The following is a 19,127-nucleotide window of genomic DNA, read 5'->3' as shown; positions in this document are numbered from 1 at the left end:
AGGAACGCCCTGATCACATTCACACAGTTCCACATTCATACCTGGATGTATGGCTTCTAATATATAGATGTGAGCAAACAAAATGGTTAAAATATGAGACAAACTGACAATTCATTTCCCTCTTGTCAAGCGGTGTCATTATTTTTGGATAAAAGCCTTGCAGCTGTTTATATTTCACAAAAATCAACTCTGTTATCACAAATATGATAATTCTCTGGAACATTTTTCCACAATCTTTACATCTTGCAATACCTAAGGCTTCAGGATATTATCCTCACAGAGGCACTGACCCAGAGTCTGTGACAGTACAGTATATCTCCACCTATTGTGTAGATAACTGACCTGCCCCTGAGACCAATTCACTCCTCCTGTATCCAGTGATCAAGTGACCTGACCTTCTTATTGATTCAGCTATGGATACAGTATATATCATGCCCATATAGGTTTATGATGGTGTGCCTGGTGATGAGCTGCTGCTCTAAATGCAGTAGGGGAAACCCACCATGGTGTGTTGCATGTCTAAATTGCAAATTTTCAAGCCACCATTGAGCTAACAGGGTAATCATGGCAAATGTGCAGCATTGATGCACCGCCTACAGGGTCAACATAATCCAACCTGTGACACGGTGCATTATTGCTGCTTTCAAGTACTCTCAGGGAAATCGCATTTAGCAGGACAGCCCTCGTCACTGATCAAAAAAAGTTGTCAGTATGACTGTAAAAGTGTGGTTGAGAAATTGCAATGTGGCAGCATGTTTGACTAAAAGCTACTGTGATATTTGTTATTGCTTGGTGGTCTGTACATAGAGATTTGTTGCATGTTTCTCTTGTCAGTTACTTTAAGTTGTCACACATTCTTGAAGATAATGAACTGAAATAGAGCCTAACTGTTAGATGTCGGATCCACATTGCCTTTATTTTTACAAAGCTGCCACCAAAAGAGCCACCTACATATTTTCCTAGCAGCTACATTTTGCTTGGGTTTTTGAATGAAGCAGTTTGACTGGGTGTATGTAAAATAGTAAGTTACAGCTAATGAAGAGCACTTGAAGACAGAATAATGCACTCCCATACTGTCTATTTAAAATGGCCTTGAAGAAGAAGTTTGAGAGAGACATGTCGATTACTGAAAGTGAGCCCACCTGCAGTTGCTGCTCTAGTTACATTTTAGAAAAAGCAGAAAGATCAGATCATTATGAGGGCAGAAATGCATAACAACACACTATTTGAATACTGATGTAAGTTTCAGTCTATTGTTTATCTCGGAAAGTCACCCCTTCTGTATTTATGAACATAATTATGAATACATTGTCCTTTATTACATAAAAAATTTTACCTGGCCATGGGATGATGCAATTGTAAATATCCAACCGTAACGGCGGCAGCAACAAAGATGTATTCAGTTACCTTTTTACGAGGAGTACCACTCAGCTGGAAACAGTTGTATAATGTCTCTGGAGGGAGCTTTCATAAGGGTTATCTCGTGTGGGCATGAAGCTTTATAACAGGAAGTTACTAATTGGAGGTGTGGGGTTTGAAAGAAGTGGGCATTTAGGAGGCAGGGAGGCTCTAATTAAAGATACTATTCAGAAGCATTGTGGGAAATGTAGGATCCAGTGTATTGAAACTTGACCCATACTAGCACTAAAATTCAGGAGATCTTTTTCCTCTCTGGTGCTTTGATTTTGATCCCCTAATTTTTTGGGAAATGGCGATACTAAATTGCTGAAATACCCCTTTAAATGTTACAATAGAATTATAACTTCTAACAATTTGATTTGTAAGAGTGAGACTGTCAAAACAGCTAAGTAAAAAAATGTATGAAACCAGAGACAATGAGTTTTAATCATTGCTACATAATGATGAACTAGACTTGAGTTGTGGTTAGATTATATCACAATTTTCAATCACAACTGCAGCTAACCATAGGATAACACATACCTAAAGCAATCCTGGTTGAAGATAAGAGCACAGAGAGATGCCCAGTAGCAATTAGAGCCACACACTTTTAGATGGAAAAATCACGTATTACTGCTTTTATTTGAGGCTCTCTTGTATCACTCAGAACTTAGAACTACATCAAGGACAGCACCCATAGAGCTCTATTAGTCCCTGAAATATTTCGTTGTTTGTCAAGCATTAGATGACTAACTGAACTGCTTAGCAATGTTTGTGTTGCTGATTGTTCTGATGCCCTGAAGATGACAGAACAGATGCTCACTGCCGAGATATCTATTTCCCTCTTTCCGCCTCTCTCCCTCTTTCTCCTTGTCAGATACATGTATTCCTTTCATCCTTCAGCATCACTGCACTTCTCTCACCTCTTCCTTTCTTACCCTCTCTTCATCTCACTCAACTTTTTCATTTACTGCCATTTGAGCCAATTGCCACCCCCCTCCTCCCCACACACACTCTCACACACACACACACACACACACACACACACACACACACACACACACACACACACACACACACACACACACACATCTATTGCCCCCTCTGTTTTTCCTTTTTTTAAGCTATACATTATGAATTAGAATCCATCTTTTCAATGCTGTGAATCATAAGAGCTTGTAATATGTTAAGCACTGTCATCTCCATAATAGCTGTATCTATAAAAAGAACATTGTTGTAAACATTCATCTTGTTACTTCAAAGGAACAACACGTTTCCTTGTACAGGAGAGAGGACAAGCATTAAATCCATTTACCACTTACACCTACAGTATGTCTTCTTTGAATTCCACTGTCACCACTTAGTTGCCTGTTCCGACCTCTATCATCACTTCAATTGTAAAACGCACTCCCCAGGGTTTTCTACGACCCCATGTTAGCGCCATGCTGCAACACCGACCATAAATTGTGATGAGAAACCAAATTAACAACATGCTGCGATTGCACAGTGGGGAAAATGCGGTTCAGAAATATGAATCAGTATCATAACGCACAAGTCTGGAAAAAATACGAGCCTCAGCAGGCAGCCAGTCTGGCTGACAGACAGCTCTAGAATGGCCCCAGCTGTTCCTCAAATAGTTACATTTACCCCTGGCCTTTTTTGGATATACCTACACACAAATACCACATTTTCACACACACTTTTGATGCCTAAAACTGATTGTTATGCTTGCTGAGCAAAATGGCAGTTTGTCTCCCACACTGATGAGATTTCTGAAGGTGTTTGTCTCTTTGTCAGTCTGAATTGAATGAGTGCGTGTTTGTGCGTGGATGCATGCGTATTTATATGTTGTTGTTGGCCTTGCTGAGCTTCTCACTAATGCAAAGAGTGAAACAAGACTACTGAATGTGATTCTCTTTTCTTTGCCCAGAGAATAAAGAGATTTTGAGCAGAATGAACCAGGTAATGAACCACAGTGCTGTACAACGTGTGGAAGAGTAATAAGATTGATTTTGAAAACAAAATGCATTATGCATCATAGAGGGTATTTATAATATAATTTGTTGCAGGCTAAATGGGTTATTTAAGGTTTATGTTAGCATGAAAGAAAATGAAGGGATAGGTGCCCCCTAAAAATGTAAACAGTCAATATGTTGTGCTCCACCAATAATGCAGATTTGTATTTGGGCCATAAAGAGAAATGATTATGTGCAGCAAGGAGAGGGGAGGAGGAGTCCTTTACTGCCATCCACATTATTACGAGTGACAAACAGAGCGTTGGGTAATGGATGATTGCTGATGGGTTTGAAAGATTGCCCATCCCAATTGACTATTTTTGAACAGACCATGATTAAACAGGCTTGGAAAATAAACATTCACAGTTTGACCTGCTCCCTTCAGGTAATTGCTTCAGGATCTCGCAGGGCAGGTTTAACTGCTAGACAAACTGTTTTCTTCCCCCGGCAGTGAAACTGTTGAATTCTGATGGAAGACTGCAGCACTTAGTTTGGCAAATTTATTGTGTGCCATTTACTATATTCTCCTTAAACTGTATTGGATTTATCTGCTGTCTATTGTGCTGTATTTGTCTTTCATCGACTGTCTATTGTCCCTGGTTTATGTGGCAGCTGTCCAAAACAATGTTTCCAAAGAGACAATAACGATCTAATCTAACAAAACCCTGTGGCTTAGAGCAATCGGAGTAATATTGAAATGAACGTTTTTTGTGCCCTGATTAATGGCATTCATTGTACAGGCAATAAAAGAAATGTGGTAGTGCCCCCCTTTGGCATCAGTTGGTGTAAACTGGTAAACTAAATGAATTAATAGAGCAACAATGGAGCATATTTTTTCTCAAAGTGGCATTTAGGTATTGAACTAAAGATTATTTGGACAGTTGATCAGTTACCTGTGAATAGTGACTTGAAGTGTAAAACAAAAGAGTACTGGTACCCTCTTGCATTGGCAAATCATTATGACATTTGAGATTTCTACAGTGAAAAACAAAACTTGGAGATATTGCTGGTACAACAACAATTTATTGTTATTTATTAACAACATAAATGTATGTATTTATTTAAACAAATCGTGTGTGTGTGTGTGTGTGTGTGTGTGTGCGTGTGTGTGTGTGTGCATGCGTGTGTGTGTGTGTGTGTGTGTGTGTCATTCTCTTGATCGCTTCAGTTCCCTCTCTGTCTGGCCATCAAAGTGACGGGATGCTGCTACATGTTTTGCAGCCCAGTTTGTTATCTTAGCAAAAATACATAATTTGGTCCCTTGACCAACAGTCAGGCCATCCATGTGTTTTGTTACTCACGTTATTGTTGACATCGGTGTCATTGACTAAGGATATGTTAAGGCTGGTAGCTGCAGACTCCTCATTAACGCTAGCTGTTCCGCGCATATCAATATTAACGTTAGTTTGAAGCTCATGAATCGTACCTGATGTTTCTGGTTGGACTTGGACCTCTGTTGACGTGTCTGGCTCTGGCACATGTGTTCTTTTAGTACCTTTCTGAAGCCAGGCTAACATAACGACTTACAAACTTGACACACTTCTTTTTAGTTTCTAGGTTTTCAGCAGTGAAAAATCTGTTACGGTCAGGCTGCAGGCATCAGACAGCTTTTCCAGACTGAGGGAAGTCACGTAGTGCCCCCTGGGTAGTGTAACGTTAGGGTCAATCTCTCTGACACTGATGCTTTCTCTGGCAGTGGTAGAGTCCTGGCTACATGCGAGAAGTAGTGGTATGCAAGAAAAAGTGCAGGTATGCTTAAGAGTAAAATGTAGAAGTGCCAGCACTGCGTAACGTAACCACTTTGAGTACTGATAGTGACCATCTGGAAAGCAACACTACTGATGCATTTTATATCAAAGACAGTTTGTTCTTGGGGTCTTCCTAAGAAACATGTCTTAAAGTGCTCATATTATGCTTTTTGGCATTTCCCCTTTCCTTTATTGTGTTATATATCTTTTGTGCACGTTATAGGTTTACAAAGTGAAAAAGCCCAAAGTCCATCCCAAATGCACTTACCATCTCCAACAGAAAACACTGTTCACAAACTGCTCCAAACAGCTCTATTGTAGTCCAGCCTTTACTTCAGAGACAAACGTGGTCACTTTGTAACACACGTTATAATGCTCGCCTAGCTGCTAGCATGGCACTCCCTCGTACTCTGCAACTGACTAGCTAGCACTACTTACTGCGCATGTGCGACTCCCAACAAAGATAGTACAGAAGTGAGATGCCTCACTCTGTAGCTAAAACAGAGAGCTCAACACACAGGGTGAAAAGAGGAGCTGCAGCAATGTGCAGTACAACAAAAATATGGTGTTTTCTAAAAATTAAACCATATAAATATACATATTCTGGTACAACCTCTAAATACAATTATGAATCTGAAAATGAGCATAATATGAGCACTTTAACATTATGTGATGTGGGGTCAAACAAAACAGCAAAAGGACCTCAGCTGCGGGGCTCGTTGTAAAGACATTTGGCAAGGTCTATCGGACACTATAAATGGACAACACAAAGTCTACAGTGTCAGAAGAAAGGATGTTACATCGTCAAACTGTATCATTACGTTACATTGGGCCATTTGGCAGATACTTTTGACCTAAGCGACATGCATTTTTTAACACACCCATCTGGAACAATTTGGGGTTGGTTGTTTTGCTTAAGGACACTTCAACAAGTGGACAGGAAGAGCTCGAGATTGAGCCACCATATGACTAATGGACAACAGTCTCTACCACCTGAACTACTGCCGTGTCAGACACACCTGGATATATCACTTTGTAATGATACCAGGTGCTTGTTCCTTCAGTCTCTGAGCTCTGACACACTCATGACATTTTTATGTTTCAAGGGCAATTACATTTATTTTTAAAAGCTGAACATTTCACTGAGTGCTTTCCTACTTCACAGAGGTATAATTCAAGTTATTATGTATTATCACTACTGTGTGTAAGATTAATTTAAGATTCTTTAAGACTTTTTAACCAGAGCCTGCTAATGCAAGTTGCTAATAAACCTAGCGACTTGTGCTGAGCCTCCCCAAAAGGTCTTCTTAACTAAACTTGCAATAAGTGACTTGCTAGAATCTCTGACAAGAACCGTGTGTGTGGGTTGATAAACATACCTTATTTTCTAATTCATATAGATATAGTTGCTGAAATATACTGAATATGAGAAAGAGGAATAAAAAGGAGCATACATATTCTGTATGTTTAATTAATAGGGACTGTATAAGGACGCAAGGGTCAGCATATCAACTATCATAAATTTGAAAAAGAAATTAACTGTATGACTTAAATGCAAATTCTCATGCTGTGCATACATATTCACAGCAATTTCAATCAATACGCGACTACATGAATAACAAAACAATACTGAAATGCAACATTTTAGAGATTAAAAAATAAACAAGCATTGTTTTGAACACCACTTGGACCACCAGTCGATCTATGCATGAAAAGTGTTTTGCCTTCACCCTTCATACATCACAGTATCTTTCTTCAAACAAATCCTAAGCCCAATATCCACAAGCCTACTGAGCTATGCACTTTCAAGCTCCTCTCCTTGATTTATTTTTGGCATGTATTATTTTCTTTCTCCCTGCTTGATACTTCATTTCCTCACAATTGACTGTAGTGTATTCTTAGTCAAGGACACCTCTTCTTCCGGATGGCATTTCATCATTATTCATTATGATGACCTATCACAAACAGAGGGGAGAAAGGCAACAGCACCAAGCCGAGCAATCAAAGTTAAAGTACAAAAAAACCTGCATTGATTTGCACCTGACCTTAAGGGTGAGTCAGCCAATATAGAGATATTCATCAGTGACGCCTGGTTACAGAACACCGACTGGAAAGATAGAGCCCTTACCAAGCAAAACAAAGGTCAACAAACATCCTGGCAGGCTTCATTCACTGCAAAGTATCCGCACTTCCACAGAGAAACAGTAGCTAGTGTTATACATAGACACTCCCTTCAGTATTGATTTCATAAAATCCAGAAAAAGAAGAGGAAATTAAAATTATAGATTGTGTTGAACATTGAACATAACCATTAATCAGAGGAAATGTGCAAGGTAGAAAAAAACTTTTGCTGGTTGTCTGCTGTCATCCCTACAGATCATGAATCTTCAGGGTCTGCCCCAACAAATCAGAGCTGCTGCAGCACTTACGAGCTATATTTAGAAGTAATTTTGCTTTTAGAAATCCAAGCACTTTTCTCTTAGATCTACAACAAGCTGTACTCCGAGCCACAAACATTAACTATCGGGGGAAGAGAAAATAATTTTTCATCAGCACAACCAGGAATACAACAATGTTGACTGCAAGGACCTAGACAGCAACCTTAGTAGACAGAAATCTGAAATTGATGTCCCCAAAGAGAAGGATTTTTTTTCTGCATGGCTGTGCTGCACTTTCACAATTCATACTGATAGAATGTGCATAATCGCAGCCCCGCACTACGCTTGTCTGCATGCTCGATGAAAGGGAAATGGGCTCCATACAACAGAAACAGAAACGAGGCTTTCTAGCGAATGACTATTACCTCATGAGTGTGTCACTGCAATTTGGAAAATGGCTCTGAAATATTCCATTTGGTGGTATTAAATTGCCAACCACTGAGGTGAGAAATACTAAAATCAAATACAATGCCACGCTGAAACCCAGCCAGCACGTGCATAAATACACACACCAAACGCACCCCATTGCACAAGGAAATAACAGAAGTTGTGTGTGTGAATAGCCAAGTGTAATAACTGTTTCCCAGCGTCTGCATGCTGCTGGTGCTTTAGCCACTTCCCAGCAGATACAGTATTTTATGGCTAGACACCAATACCTTCACAAAGTGCTACTGAGCCATATTGCACCTGATGCCAGGCCACCACTGTGAGAGCTGCTGTACAACACAAAACTGTGAGCCAACAACACATCTAATAGGACGCCTGTCTCTCTAGCCTCCAATCTTCCAAACAAACAATAACATCAACACTGTCTTTTTCTATCTAAAGACAAACACAGAGGCTGAAAAAATACTCAGCTGTTTTTCAATTTCCATGTAAACATCTTCTTCCACTTAACAGCCTGTTCACATAGTGAGGACATGTTTTTTTAGATGCAACGCACCTCTTGGAACTCGCTTGAAACTCAATCAAAAACTTACAAAGCGTCTCATTAACATTCAGCTGGCTGCAGATTCTCCAGAAAATTGTTAGAGCAATTCTATACGTGCTGACCTGCTCCACCTTTAAGAAAGAAAAGTAACGGTGGCAGGAGTTTACCTGCAGATGTTAACACAGATGTCTCACAGACAAAGAAGGCATTCAGCTATTTTGCACCACCTGGAGGCAATGAGTGTTACAGATTTTTGAGAGATTGTTTTTCTTGGCATTTGTGTTTTGGGAGTTTCCCATCAAATATTTGTGCGACCTGTTAGATCACATAAATTAATTGATAAGAATTGAACATGCTTTGTCACACACTAACCTGCAGCATATATTTAATACTCAAATAGAAATACAATTCAGTTTGTGGCTTAAAACACTCAAAGGTTTTGTAAATTAATTTCATATTTCCTCTCTAAACATCTATAACCTGGTCTTAACATTGGGGCTTCTGTCAGGCACTTGGCCATCAGAAAGGTCAGCTAAAGTGCTCAAAATAACTCATACAAACAATTATATAAAAACAGATATGTAAATTTGTATTATTATTAGCAGTAGTAAGACTCAAGTTAGGGCTGCAGCTAACGATTGTTTTCATTATCAATTAATCCACCAATTATTTTCTCAATTAATCATTTGTCTACAAAATGTCAAATAATTGTGAAAAATGCCTGCTATAATTTCCCGCAGCCCAAGATGATTTCTTCAAAAGTCCTGTTTTATTCAATCAACAGTCCAAAACGAAAAGATATTCAGTTTACTATCATCCATGGCAAAAAAAAAGCTTTGAATATTCACGTTGAGAAACTGAAACCCGCAAATGTTTGTGATTTTTACTTGAAAATGGCTTAAATGTTTATTCGATTATCAAAATTCAAAATAGCTGCTGCTTAACTTTCCGTTGATCGACCAATCAATTAATCGACTAATCATTGCAGCTCTAACTCGAGTTTTAGTCAACCTACATTGCTAATTTTCTTTTGGCCTCTGCATCATCCTCTTGCTTTTTTTATATATATAATGTACAAAACATGAGGACACACAAGGGCACTCCAAGCAGTATGAACTGTACTCGTCCTAGAATTCTGTAGAAAATATACTTCTGTTATAAATAATTTTTTTACAATTTATTTATTTTAAATTTTTTTGCACAGAGCAGGCATAAAAAGGAAAATAAAAAAGAGACTGCAGTTGTAACTCATTGCCTGTTAGTAGGTGGCACAACAAAGAAGCTATTACTGCTACTGTCATAGCTTTTAGATTCCACAGGTTGGACTGTAACCGCAGGTCTTAAACTGCTGCCACTGCAGTTTGATGATATTGGCTGAGCCTAGGTTCAGCTTCTTCATTTCGGTGGCACTGTGTGTCCTTGATAATGCTCCTGTGACCAAAATTAGAATGGCTTTTAAACTGAAAATGGACAAAGATTGACGAATAAGTGCTTTAATAAATGCAGCTCCACAGGCCAGGCCCAAAGACCAGTGTACACAGCATGGAACCCTAAAACCAGTTATGTCAATGATTTTTTTTCTTCAGTATGCACAGCACAAGCCTGAGCAAGTCTTTTCACATGTTGAAAACACACTGCATGACAGATCACATTTCTGTTACTTCATTCCTTACATAAAAATATGAGAAAACATTAGATCAACTGTTAAATTAACACGATGGAAAATGTATGAAGAAATCAATGATTTCCAAAGCTGCTGATCTGAGAGCATCTCACAGGCAACTAAGATTACATGGTCTACCTGTCTAGGTGTATTTTCTAACAAGATGGACTATGCAATATGTAGTGCTGCCACCTCAACATTGATAGCAAAGTGGTGTAATTGAGAGTCTAAACAGGTTTCTGTTACGCTATCCACACCTATTATTTTAATTGCTGTGAAATATGCTGTGGACTCACAGCAACCTCCACCAAGCAGCCTACCTCCTCAATTACCTTCACATCACCCCACTTTGTTTTTCTGAGCATGCTTCTCCTCCACCTACTCTCCGCTCACATATAAAAAATCCAGCCACAGAAACAAACAAGAGCAGCAGTGGTCACCACGAAGGGAGATTCATGAAGTTAAGTTGATCACAGGTTATGGAGTGAATACAACTGGAAATATAGCCTAGTACACTGTGAATACAATTTTTAACTAGATTAATAGGAAACAATATCCAAAGGTATGGATATTATTGTGCTTCAGGAACACATAGGAAATACATAATGAGATTGTATATGCAGCGATGTAGCTACTGGTTTATTAGTTACAACTCATTTAAAATAAATGCTTTGCTGCATTTAAATGCCCTCCTAATGACTGTTAGTAAACACAGCTATTGCATAAATACATCCCAAACACAAAATTCTTACTTGACAGGTTCTGTATTTTTTAACCATGGACGACGCTAAATAAATGCATACATTGTCATCTGCGAACATGCCTTCAGTTAGTAGAGTTTAATCCCCTCTGAAATCTGCACCTAAGGTGCAGAAACCAGTCCACCTTGAATCTGTAGCCTTTACTCTGAAAGCAGCCGCTGCTCAGCCTATTACATTTAATCCCAACAAACGGTGAGCTATTTTTCTTCCTGAAGACAAGATATTGCCAATCTCTCTCCCTGAAGAGTACTGCTTATATTAAAACTGATACCTGAGAAGAACTGACTTAATCAGAACCAGCAAGCTATATCCAACTGTCGCAGGGGCCTGTCAGCAACATCTAAGAGCCTGGTGCAGGTCTAAAGCCGTGGGCGAAAGGCCAGAGGGTAGACTGAGTATTACTTTGGTACACCACTAGGGCTATCCAGTGAGATGTCAGCACTAAAAAGGCATTAGGAATCCAGGAAGTAAAATTGTTGCTGTTCCAAGTTTCTGTATCCTGGAAAATTGTATAGTGTTCCTTCCAGCTCCAGTTGAACTCAGGTGATTCTTTTGGAGACTGTCCACCTTTTTCCTCATACTTCTGCTCTACTTCTCAAGAACATAAGGGGCAGTGGGATAATGCCCCAAATTCCCTGTAGATAGTGTGTAATTACACAGACAAATTGTAATCCTGATTAGCCCCAGCAGCCTTTCCAGCCTGTTTACATAATCACATTGAGAGAAAGTCTTCATCAAGGGCTCAGTGGCCAGATTACTGTCTGTGCAGAACCCACCTGATTACTGACTGCCTGGTATAGAGTTTAAAAAACAACAACCACATTTAACAAAACATGGAAGTTTGAATGGAATTTGAGAAATAGAGTAATCACAAGAAACAGAAGTGGTGGGACACAACAGATGGACAATTTTTTAACAATCTGTTCACTATCATTAATCGTTCGCTGTCATTTGACGAGCTAATGTCAGTGTGGGAAACAGACTGTGTGTTCTCTGTGTGTTTGTCCTCTCCTGTGGTGTCCCGCCAACCTTCCCATGACGATCATGTCCCCTGCTGCTTTTCCTTACGAGGACACTACCAGGACTGTCCTGTATAAAGAAGTCCCAAAAGACAGAAACTGAATAGATTCTGATCTGCAAAGTACAATTTAAAAAAGATATATGGATACAAATGTAAAGTAAGAGTTAATGGAAATATTATAACCAAAAACAATATTAAAGGCAGATCCAGGAAGCTGTGGCAATAACTCCAATCTAGATCTTATTCACTTATAGTTTGAGAACATCTAGCTCGCTCACGATATGTTATCCACTACACAAGCATGTGTCATAAGAATGGGGCGCTCTCAGGTTTGTGAGTCTCTCATTGTGAATTTTATTGATCATCGTCCGATCGATGGATGCAGTGTGATTGTCATGAGAAAGAAAGAGAAATGCAGCTGTTCTGCAACTCAAAAGAAGATACGGTAAAGGGCTCACTATCAGTGTAAAGGATTTTGAACCCAGGTCTTTTGCTCTATTTAAAAGAGCCCCTGAAAATTTAGCTTCCTAAATGTATGTCTGTGTCAAGCACAGTTTTATAAGTTCCCCGAGGATTAGGTGACACAGTTGCAGTGGATATCCTTAGTTGTTTGCTGGTGGACTGCCGCAATGAGAACACATTATTTCTTGGTCAAACATCACTGTGCAGTTTTATTAGGACAAAACTAAGTTGCTAAATGTCACCAAATTCCACTTAATATGTGTGGGATGCCAAGAATCAGATAGGTGACTAAAATAACATTGTAAACTGAGAATCAGAACTTTGCACCACCCACGCACATGGATCCTGACTCAAAAATAGTCTAATATGAAAAAGCACCTCTAGCAAAGTGATGATGTACAAACTTTTCTAGATAGAGGCTTTTTTTTCTTTTCTTATCGTCATTATCTTTCCAGGTGAAGTGAGTCACAGGCCAGATCTACTTTTTATCTTTTTTACTTCTGCAAACATTGTGTCACCTGTCAGAGCAGGGGATAACAGCTGTTCCACGGTTCTTTTCCAAAAGAAGACCCAGGCCTCCTCCTCCTCCTCCTCCTCCTCCTCCTCCCCATTTCCTCCTTCTCTCCCCAATCCCTGGCTGGCTGGCTCCCTAATAAGTAGCCTAACAGAACTAGGAGGATTGGCAGTGGCCTCAAGGTTTGACATTGCCACAATGTGGGTGGTGATGAAACAGCACTGTGGCTGACTCTGCTCGACTCGACTTGGCTCATTCTTGGTGGGCGCTGCTACTCTGCATGCTGCACATTTCATCCACCCCCAATACACAGACATGAGAATTACTCACAGGGTGAACAATCTCCATGTAAATTGATATCTGTGAGTGCCTGTACTCACACCGCCATACATGTATTCAACAGATAAACAGTCATTCACTCACACACAGAATGTTCCTGAATACACACAAAAGCACGCAAACACATCCAGAAGAAAAACATTTTGAGGGTTGGAATTGGATTTGCCTTTTTACTTTGGCTTTAATTTTAATTGGAAACGAGAATTTCCCACAGTCAGTGTAACATTAAATATATGATACACACAGGCAGAAAGAAGCACACACGCGCGCGCACACACACACACACAGACACACACACACACACTCACACACACACACACACACACACACACACACACACACACACACACACACACACACACACACACACACTCACAGTTTTATTTGACATGTAACTGGAATTGCAAAGAAGCAACAAATCGATTTATATTGTTTTTTCTAAATGCTGTCTGAGTGTCAGTGGACAATGGACGATCACATGGTAATTGCAGAGTGGTAAATGAGCAACAATTGCTTTGACTGATTTTTAGAAGCTGTAGTATGTAAATAGCATAAATCACATTACTGTGGTAAACAGTAAGACAAACAAGGGAAGAAAAACAGAGGTGGTCAGACATTTAAGTGCAAAGTCTGAGTCTTGTTGCATCATGTAAATAGGAATAAAACGACGTTTTAAAACTGTATCCAAAAAGTGACATTTCACTAGTGCTGAAATTGTCATCGGTCTGAATAAATGCAGCTGATGCAAATCAGAAATAAAATGGAATCAGCGGTTACCTCACCAGCTAGATCGAGTATTCAAATGGACAGAGCATGAGAACGAGCCACTAGAATACTAACAAGCCCACCTTACACCTGCCTGCACTGGCAAGTCCGATAAACACAGTCGACAAATAGGTTCCACACCACTAATTGCCTCTGCCCCCTAAATGGTTCCAGTAACTGGAAGAGAAACTGGTGAGAAATTGGCCTGACGCAAATCCCACATAAATACTTATGACTTACTCGACCCAGAAAAGAGAAAAGGCGGACGGCTCGAGCCTAAATAGCCATTATAAGAAGCTATTTACATCCTATAGGAAATCTGCAGTGCATGCACTTACGCCTCAACAATTCACTAGTTAGCCTACTAAGCAAAGCAGCTCACGTAGGCTATTAGAAGGAGCGTAGGCTACCGCAAGAATATCTATTGAGCGGCTCAGTCAAAGCCTGCATTGAGCGCCAAACCGGCAAAATGCGTCCCTCAAAACTCCATCCAGTAAACCGTGGTAGCCTATTTTGCGCAAGTCTGTAAGGTTAAAGCTTTTGATTTCTCGCGCGCGCGGCGCACACACACACACGCACACACACACACACACACACACACACACAAACACACACGCGCGCGCACGCACAGGCACAGGCACAGGCACAAGCACACCAAGCGCATCAGAAAACACAGAGGCTTGCTGCAGTGGCTCGTACCTTTCACACAAGTGAACATCAGTGAAAAGATGAGATTCCAAAAAACAATTCCCGTCCTAATCCTCATCGTTTTGGCTTGAACAAAGTCCCCTCGGCCACATTTAATGCATCTCCTGTTGAAAACGTTCCGTAGTTCAATAGATCCGTCGTAGTATCCGTCTCTGTAAATCCCCTTCATGTTCACAACTAACACATGTAACCTATAGCCTGTGTTTTCTTTATGTTGGGTTAAAGTAGATCCCCTTTCCCTTCTCAGAGGAAAAACAGGCAGAACCGCCCGCCGCGCTGTGTCAGCTGATAAGAGAGAAGTGAGCAAGACTGAATTTTAGGATAGGACCACAGCAACCTGGACGAGGGCTCAACCATCTCTGCTGAGAGGGGCATCAAGTGTGAGCATCTCTGGTGGTGCGCTCTTGCATGTGCTGTTTAACAGCTTTCCTTTTGAATCCCTGTAAACCGGCGGAGGACGGAGGTGAGTCTAGCCTACAATTTGAATGCTGCCTTTATCGATCGGCGATTGAGCCACGCAGAGTGAGAGAGAAAAGGTGGCGGGGAGTGGGGGTGATGGTGTCGTGAGAGAGAGAGAGAGAGAGAGAGAGAGAGAGAGAGAGAGAGAGAGAGAGAGAGAGAGAGAGCGTCCTGTGTTAAGTATGTCGTAGTTGATGTGTAGCTAACAAATCATGAAGTGGGAACAGTGAGGTGGCAAGGAAGGAGGCCCGTCTTTATGGGAAGAATGTCAATTCTGAGAAATAAAAGAACTCTCTTAAGACAGCATGTGGTTTATATGTGTGTGTGTGTGTGTGTGTGTGTGTGTGTGTGTGTGTGTGTGTGTGTGTGTGTGTGTGTGTGTGTGAGGAGAGGGTGGGGGTGAGGGTGCTAGGAGGGAGTCAGACAGGCAGCACCCCGTCCCGAAACCTGATGAAAGAAATCCGCCTGGTACAGGCAATCCCACCATAACTCTGATTTTCATTTTGGAGATCGAGCGGAGCTGTTATTGGGAGTGATGGGACTGGGCAATTTGCAATGCAAAGATGGGATGATGACGGCGCAAAGCGCAGCTCAGCTGCAGTGGGGCTCTTCTGCCATCTAGCTTTGGAAGAGTCACCGACCTTTACTTTGAAACGGAGAGGAAAAGGGGAGACGTGTAGTGAGAGGCCGTGGTTGCACACAGAATGAACATCATTTGGTCTGTAACACGTTCAGATTCAGTTTTGTCAGTTGATTCTAATGTGTATGGCTTTAGTTCCCTTTTTCATTAACATTTTCTGTAGATTCTATTTTATTCTAAACTAAAGTTTCTACTTTCTGAGAGCAGCAACTTTGGAAAGAGCTTGGATATCAGGTGAGGTTTAAATCAATTATGCACATGGCTTCTGGTTTGAATATTGCCCACTTAATAATTGTCGCTGCAATGCCCTCCATAGAAATCAATATCCTTTGCCCTAGTATTGGCAAGATTTATTAGGGTGAAGTCTGCAGGGTGAGTTTATAAGGAAACCTAACAAATGAACCCTGAGCCTCTGTGGAGCTGAGGGGAAGCCAAAAAGAGGCTTCTCAGTAATTTACAGTATAAGAGCTGTCCTTGGTGCTGAAAACAAAGTCTTAAAACCTTGAAACCAGAGCATCTGCTTGTAATTGTGGCCACGTTTGTAAGAAAACTGGCTTATGCTTTCATTATCTCATTCCCCAACAGCAAATATTGTGCCTCAGAATAATTTACTATTCATTTATTCATTCTTGTATTTCAAACAGTTAATAATTGACAGATTGGATAAGAAAACAGACCCTTTGCCCCTCACCTACATTTCCACCCAAGTGCAAATCTGATGTCCGGATTATCATCTGTTTACATGTTTCTGTTCTGTGTCCAAGGTTAGTTGACTAGGCAGGATAAACCTCCCACCCATACCGCTGCTCTCCCATGGGAGGACAAATGGGAGAAAACATCTTGATCCTGCTCTAATCTCGTCTAATTATAAGGCAGCAGAGGGCAATGGGATTGTTGTCCTTTGGCCAAATATTCAGAAAACATAATTTAACTTTGGAGGCCAAACGGTGATATATATCACATTTATAATCGTAATGCCTTGAGGTTTATTTGTTTGTATTTTTTGTGCTGTAAAATGCTGTGGGACTTTATGGGCTTTTTATTTTGTGAATCACTTATTATTCTGTATTTATTGTGTCTTTGCCAGCTCAATGCAAAGTATTGTAGTGCTTTGTGAAAGTCTCATTTTACATGTTTCTGTGGACAGCTTGATATTAATCTATCTTATTCTATCCTTACAAACTGAATTGCTGCCACATGAGCGATAAATTTGTATCCTCGCTCCATTTCTCTGTGGAGTTGTTTATCTGAATGGTTTATGCAGCAGAGGCAAACCACTGTGTATCTGCCAGTGTGAAGTGGAAGGTCCCTTATTCCCTCCTGGCATCAGCATTCTTCAGGTGTCTACAGGCCCAGTGGAGGCTGCTGGGAATGGATTGAGGCACCAGGCAGCTTGTCTTTACCACTGTAATCGACAGGTGGGCCCAGGAGAGTGGGCTTCAGTTGTATTGATGCCTCTTGCCAGCTCTTGGTTGCTGCTTGATGAGCAATCAGACTGCCTCTTTCCTGATCCTCCTGCTGTTTTTGTGTGCATTTGTGTGTGTGTGTGTGTCTCCACATCTATGTAACAGTTCATACATGCCAAATTGAACATATATACTCTTGCATAGGCATACATGTGAGAGAGCATGGTTGAGCATTCAAACATTTCCATGCCTTTGAAAGGAATTTGTGTGTTGAATGTACTTTTTTATGTTAGCCACTGCATCAAAAATAACAGAACCAGTCAGCTCTGTTTTCCCCTAAGGGACTCAGGCTGTTGTACTGTTGCAGCATGTTCTGATTAGCAGTGACCATGTTTGAGAATAATAATAATAATTTATACTTTATTAATCCCACAAGGGGAAATTACAATGTTTTCACTCTGTTGTTATTACACACACGCTCAATACCTATACATGCACTAATGGAGCAATGCACATGTGTGAATAAAAGTGTCAGACTATTTGTGTATTTGTAACACGTGTACCTTTAAGGCATATACACTAAAATGTGTGTGTATGCCTGTTTCATGTAGATGCATGCCGTAAGCCTCGGCATACATCTAACTTGATAATATCTTCACACCTGGGTTACATTTTCTTTGTGTGTATGCCTGTTTGCGCGTACATGTGCAGTGATGCCGTACACCTCAGCATACATCTAAGTTGAAATCTTCACGCCTGGGTTATATTTGGTGTTTGTCTGTTTGTGTGCAGGGGTAAAGTGCAGCTGGTGGGGGGTTGATAGAGTAAGCACTGGGGTCGGATTAAATGGCTTGACTTCCCCAGAGGAATATGTCTAGATCTGGCCTCTCTCACATACTGCTACTAATCCACTGCTGGGTTCTGCTGCTCCATTGTTCTGGGTCTGCTACCTAGAGCTCCCACGGGGCACTGGGAAGGTGTGTGTGCAGGTGAAAAAAAGTAGAAGGGAGATGTCTGTGCACGTGAGTGGACTAATGTGTGATGAAGGGTATTAGGGGCATAAAAAGATGGAGTCCAAACAAATGTCCATTTACTATTGTAGGTTTTTGTTCATGCTTGTGTCTACACGTGAGTACTACTGAGTGCAGCACTTTATTTTCTAATAAATTCAGCCACCATGCTTGTGTGGGTAATCTCCTGGTTCATTCCAGTGCTTGGAGATGATGGCCTGTCAGTGAATAATGATTTGAAAGAGAAAAACTTTTAGAGGTGGGGTTTGAAACAGAGAAGTGCTTTTCTTTTTTTTCAGAATCACTAGCGGGGTGTAACATTGATCTTACAATTTCACAAAAGCGCACCCTCACACCTTATCCTGTAGCAGGTTACATGGCGATGTATACTGACAAAAACACGCATTGACAGTTTCACTGGATGGCAGGTAAGATCATCGTCAGCGCGATGCTAGCACTTTAGCTCAGGGCAACAGTGAATAAGTCATACGGCAAATGGTTCAGTCTGAATAAATATGGATAAAAAGAGACATCGAAAAGATCAAAACCATTTTTTAAATCCATTTTTAATCTAAGAAAAGCTTTATAAAATATGAATCGCACCATTTTTTGTCTTTCCCCCACATTATCCATTGCTAACACATGCATACATACACTTTCTCTGTTTCACCTCACTCTCCTCTTTCCTAAGTCTCACCACGTTTACCTTATTACTACATGTTCACCACACTCGGCTGTCTTTTGCTCCCTAGGTTCTATATAGGTTTCTATCAGATCCTTGCTGACTGTGCCTGCTCATGTGCTTTGTTCACACATCTGACATTAAACATTGTTAAACCTTTTATCTTC

The 19,127-nt window shown here is 40.6% G+C and overlaps 1 protein-coding gene across 1 annotated transcript in view; it reads right to left on the bottom strand.

Annotated features, from left to right (window-relative positions):
* The window catches only part of LOC120561928 (CUB and sushi domain-containing protein 3-like), a 292,084-nt gene extending 276,806 nt beyond the window's left edge, over positions 1 to 15,278 (bottom strand). Inside the window, exon 1 of the mRNA XM_039805270.1 lies at positions 14,755 to 15,278. Coding sequence (XP_039661204.1) covers positions 14,755 to 14,932 — 178 coding nt within the window. The 5' untranslated portion in view covers positions 14,933 to 15,278. The remainder of the gene's footprint in view (positions 1 to 14,754) is intronic.
* Between the last annotated feature and the right edge of the window lie 3,849 nt (positions 15,279 to 19,127).

Source organism: Perca fluviatilis, chromosome 7, assembly GCF_010015445.1.
Source record: "Perca fluviatilis chromosome 7, GENO_Pfluv_1.0, whole genome shotgun sequence".
In the NCBI taxonomy this organism is placed as follows: domain Eukaryota; kingdom Metazoa; phylum Chordata; class Actinopteri; order Perciformes; family Percidae; genus Perca; species Perca fluviatilis.
Note: the sequence above shows the minus strand (reverse complement) of the source record. Positions and strands in the feature narration are given on the sequence as shown.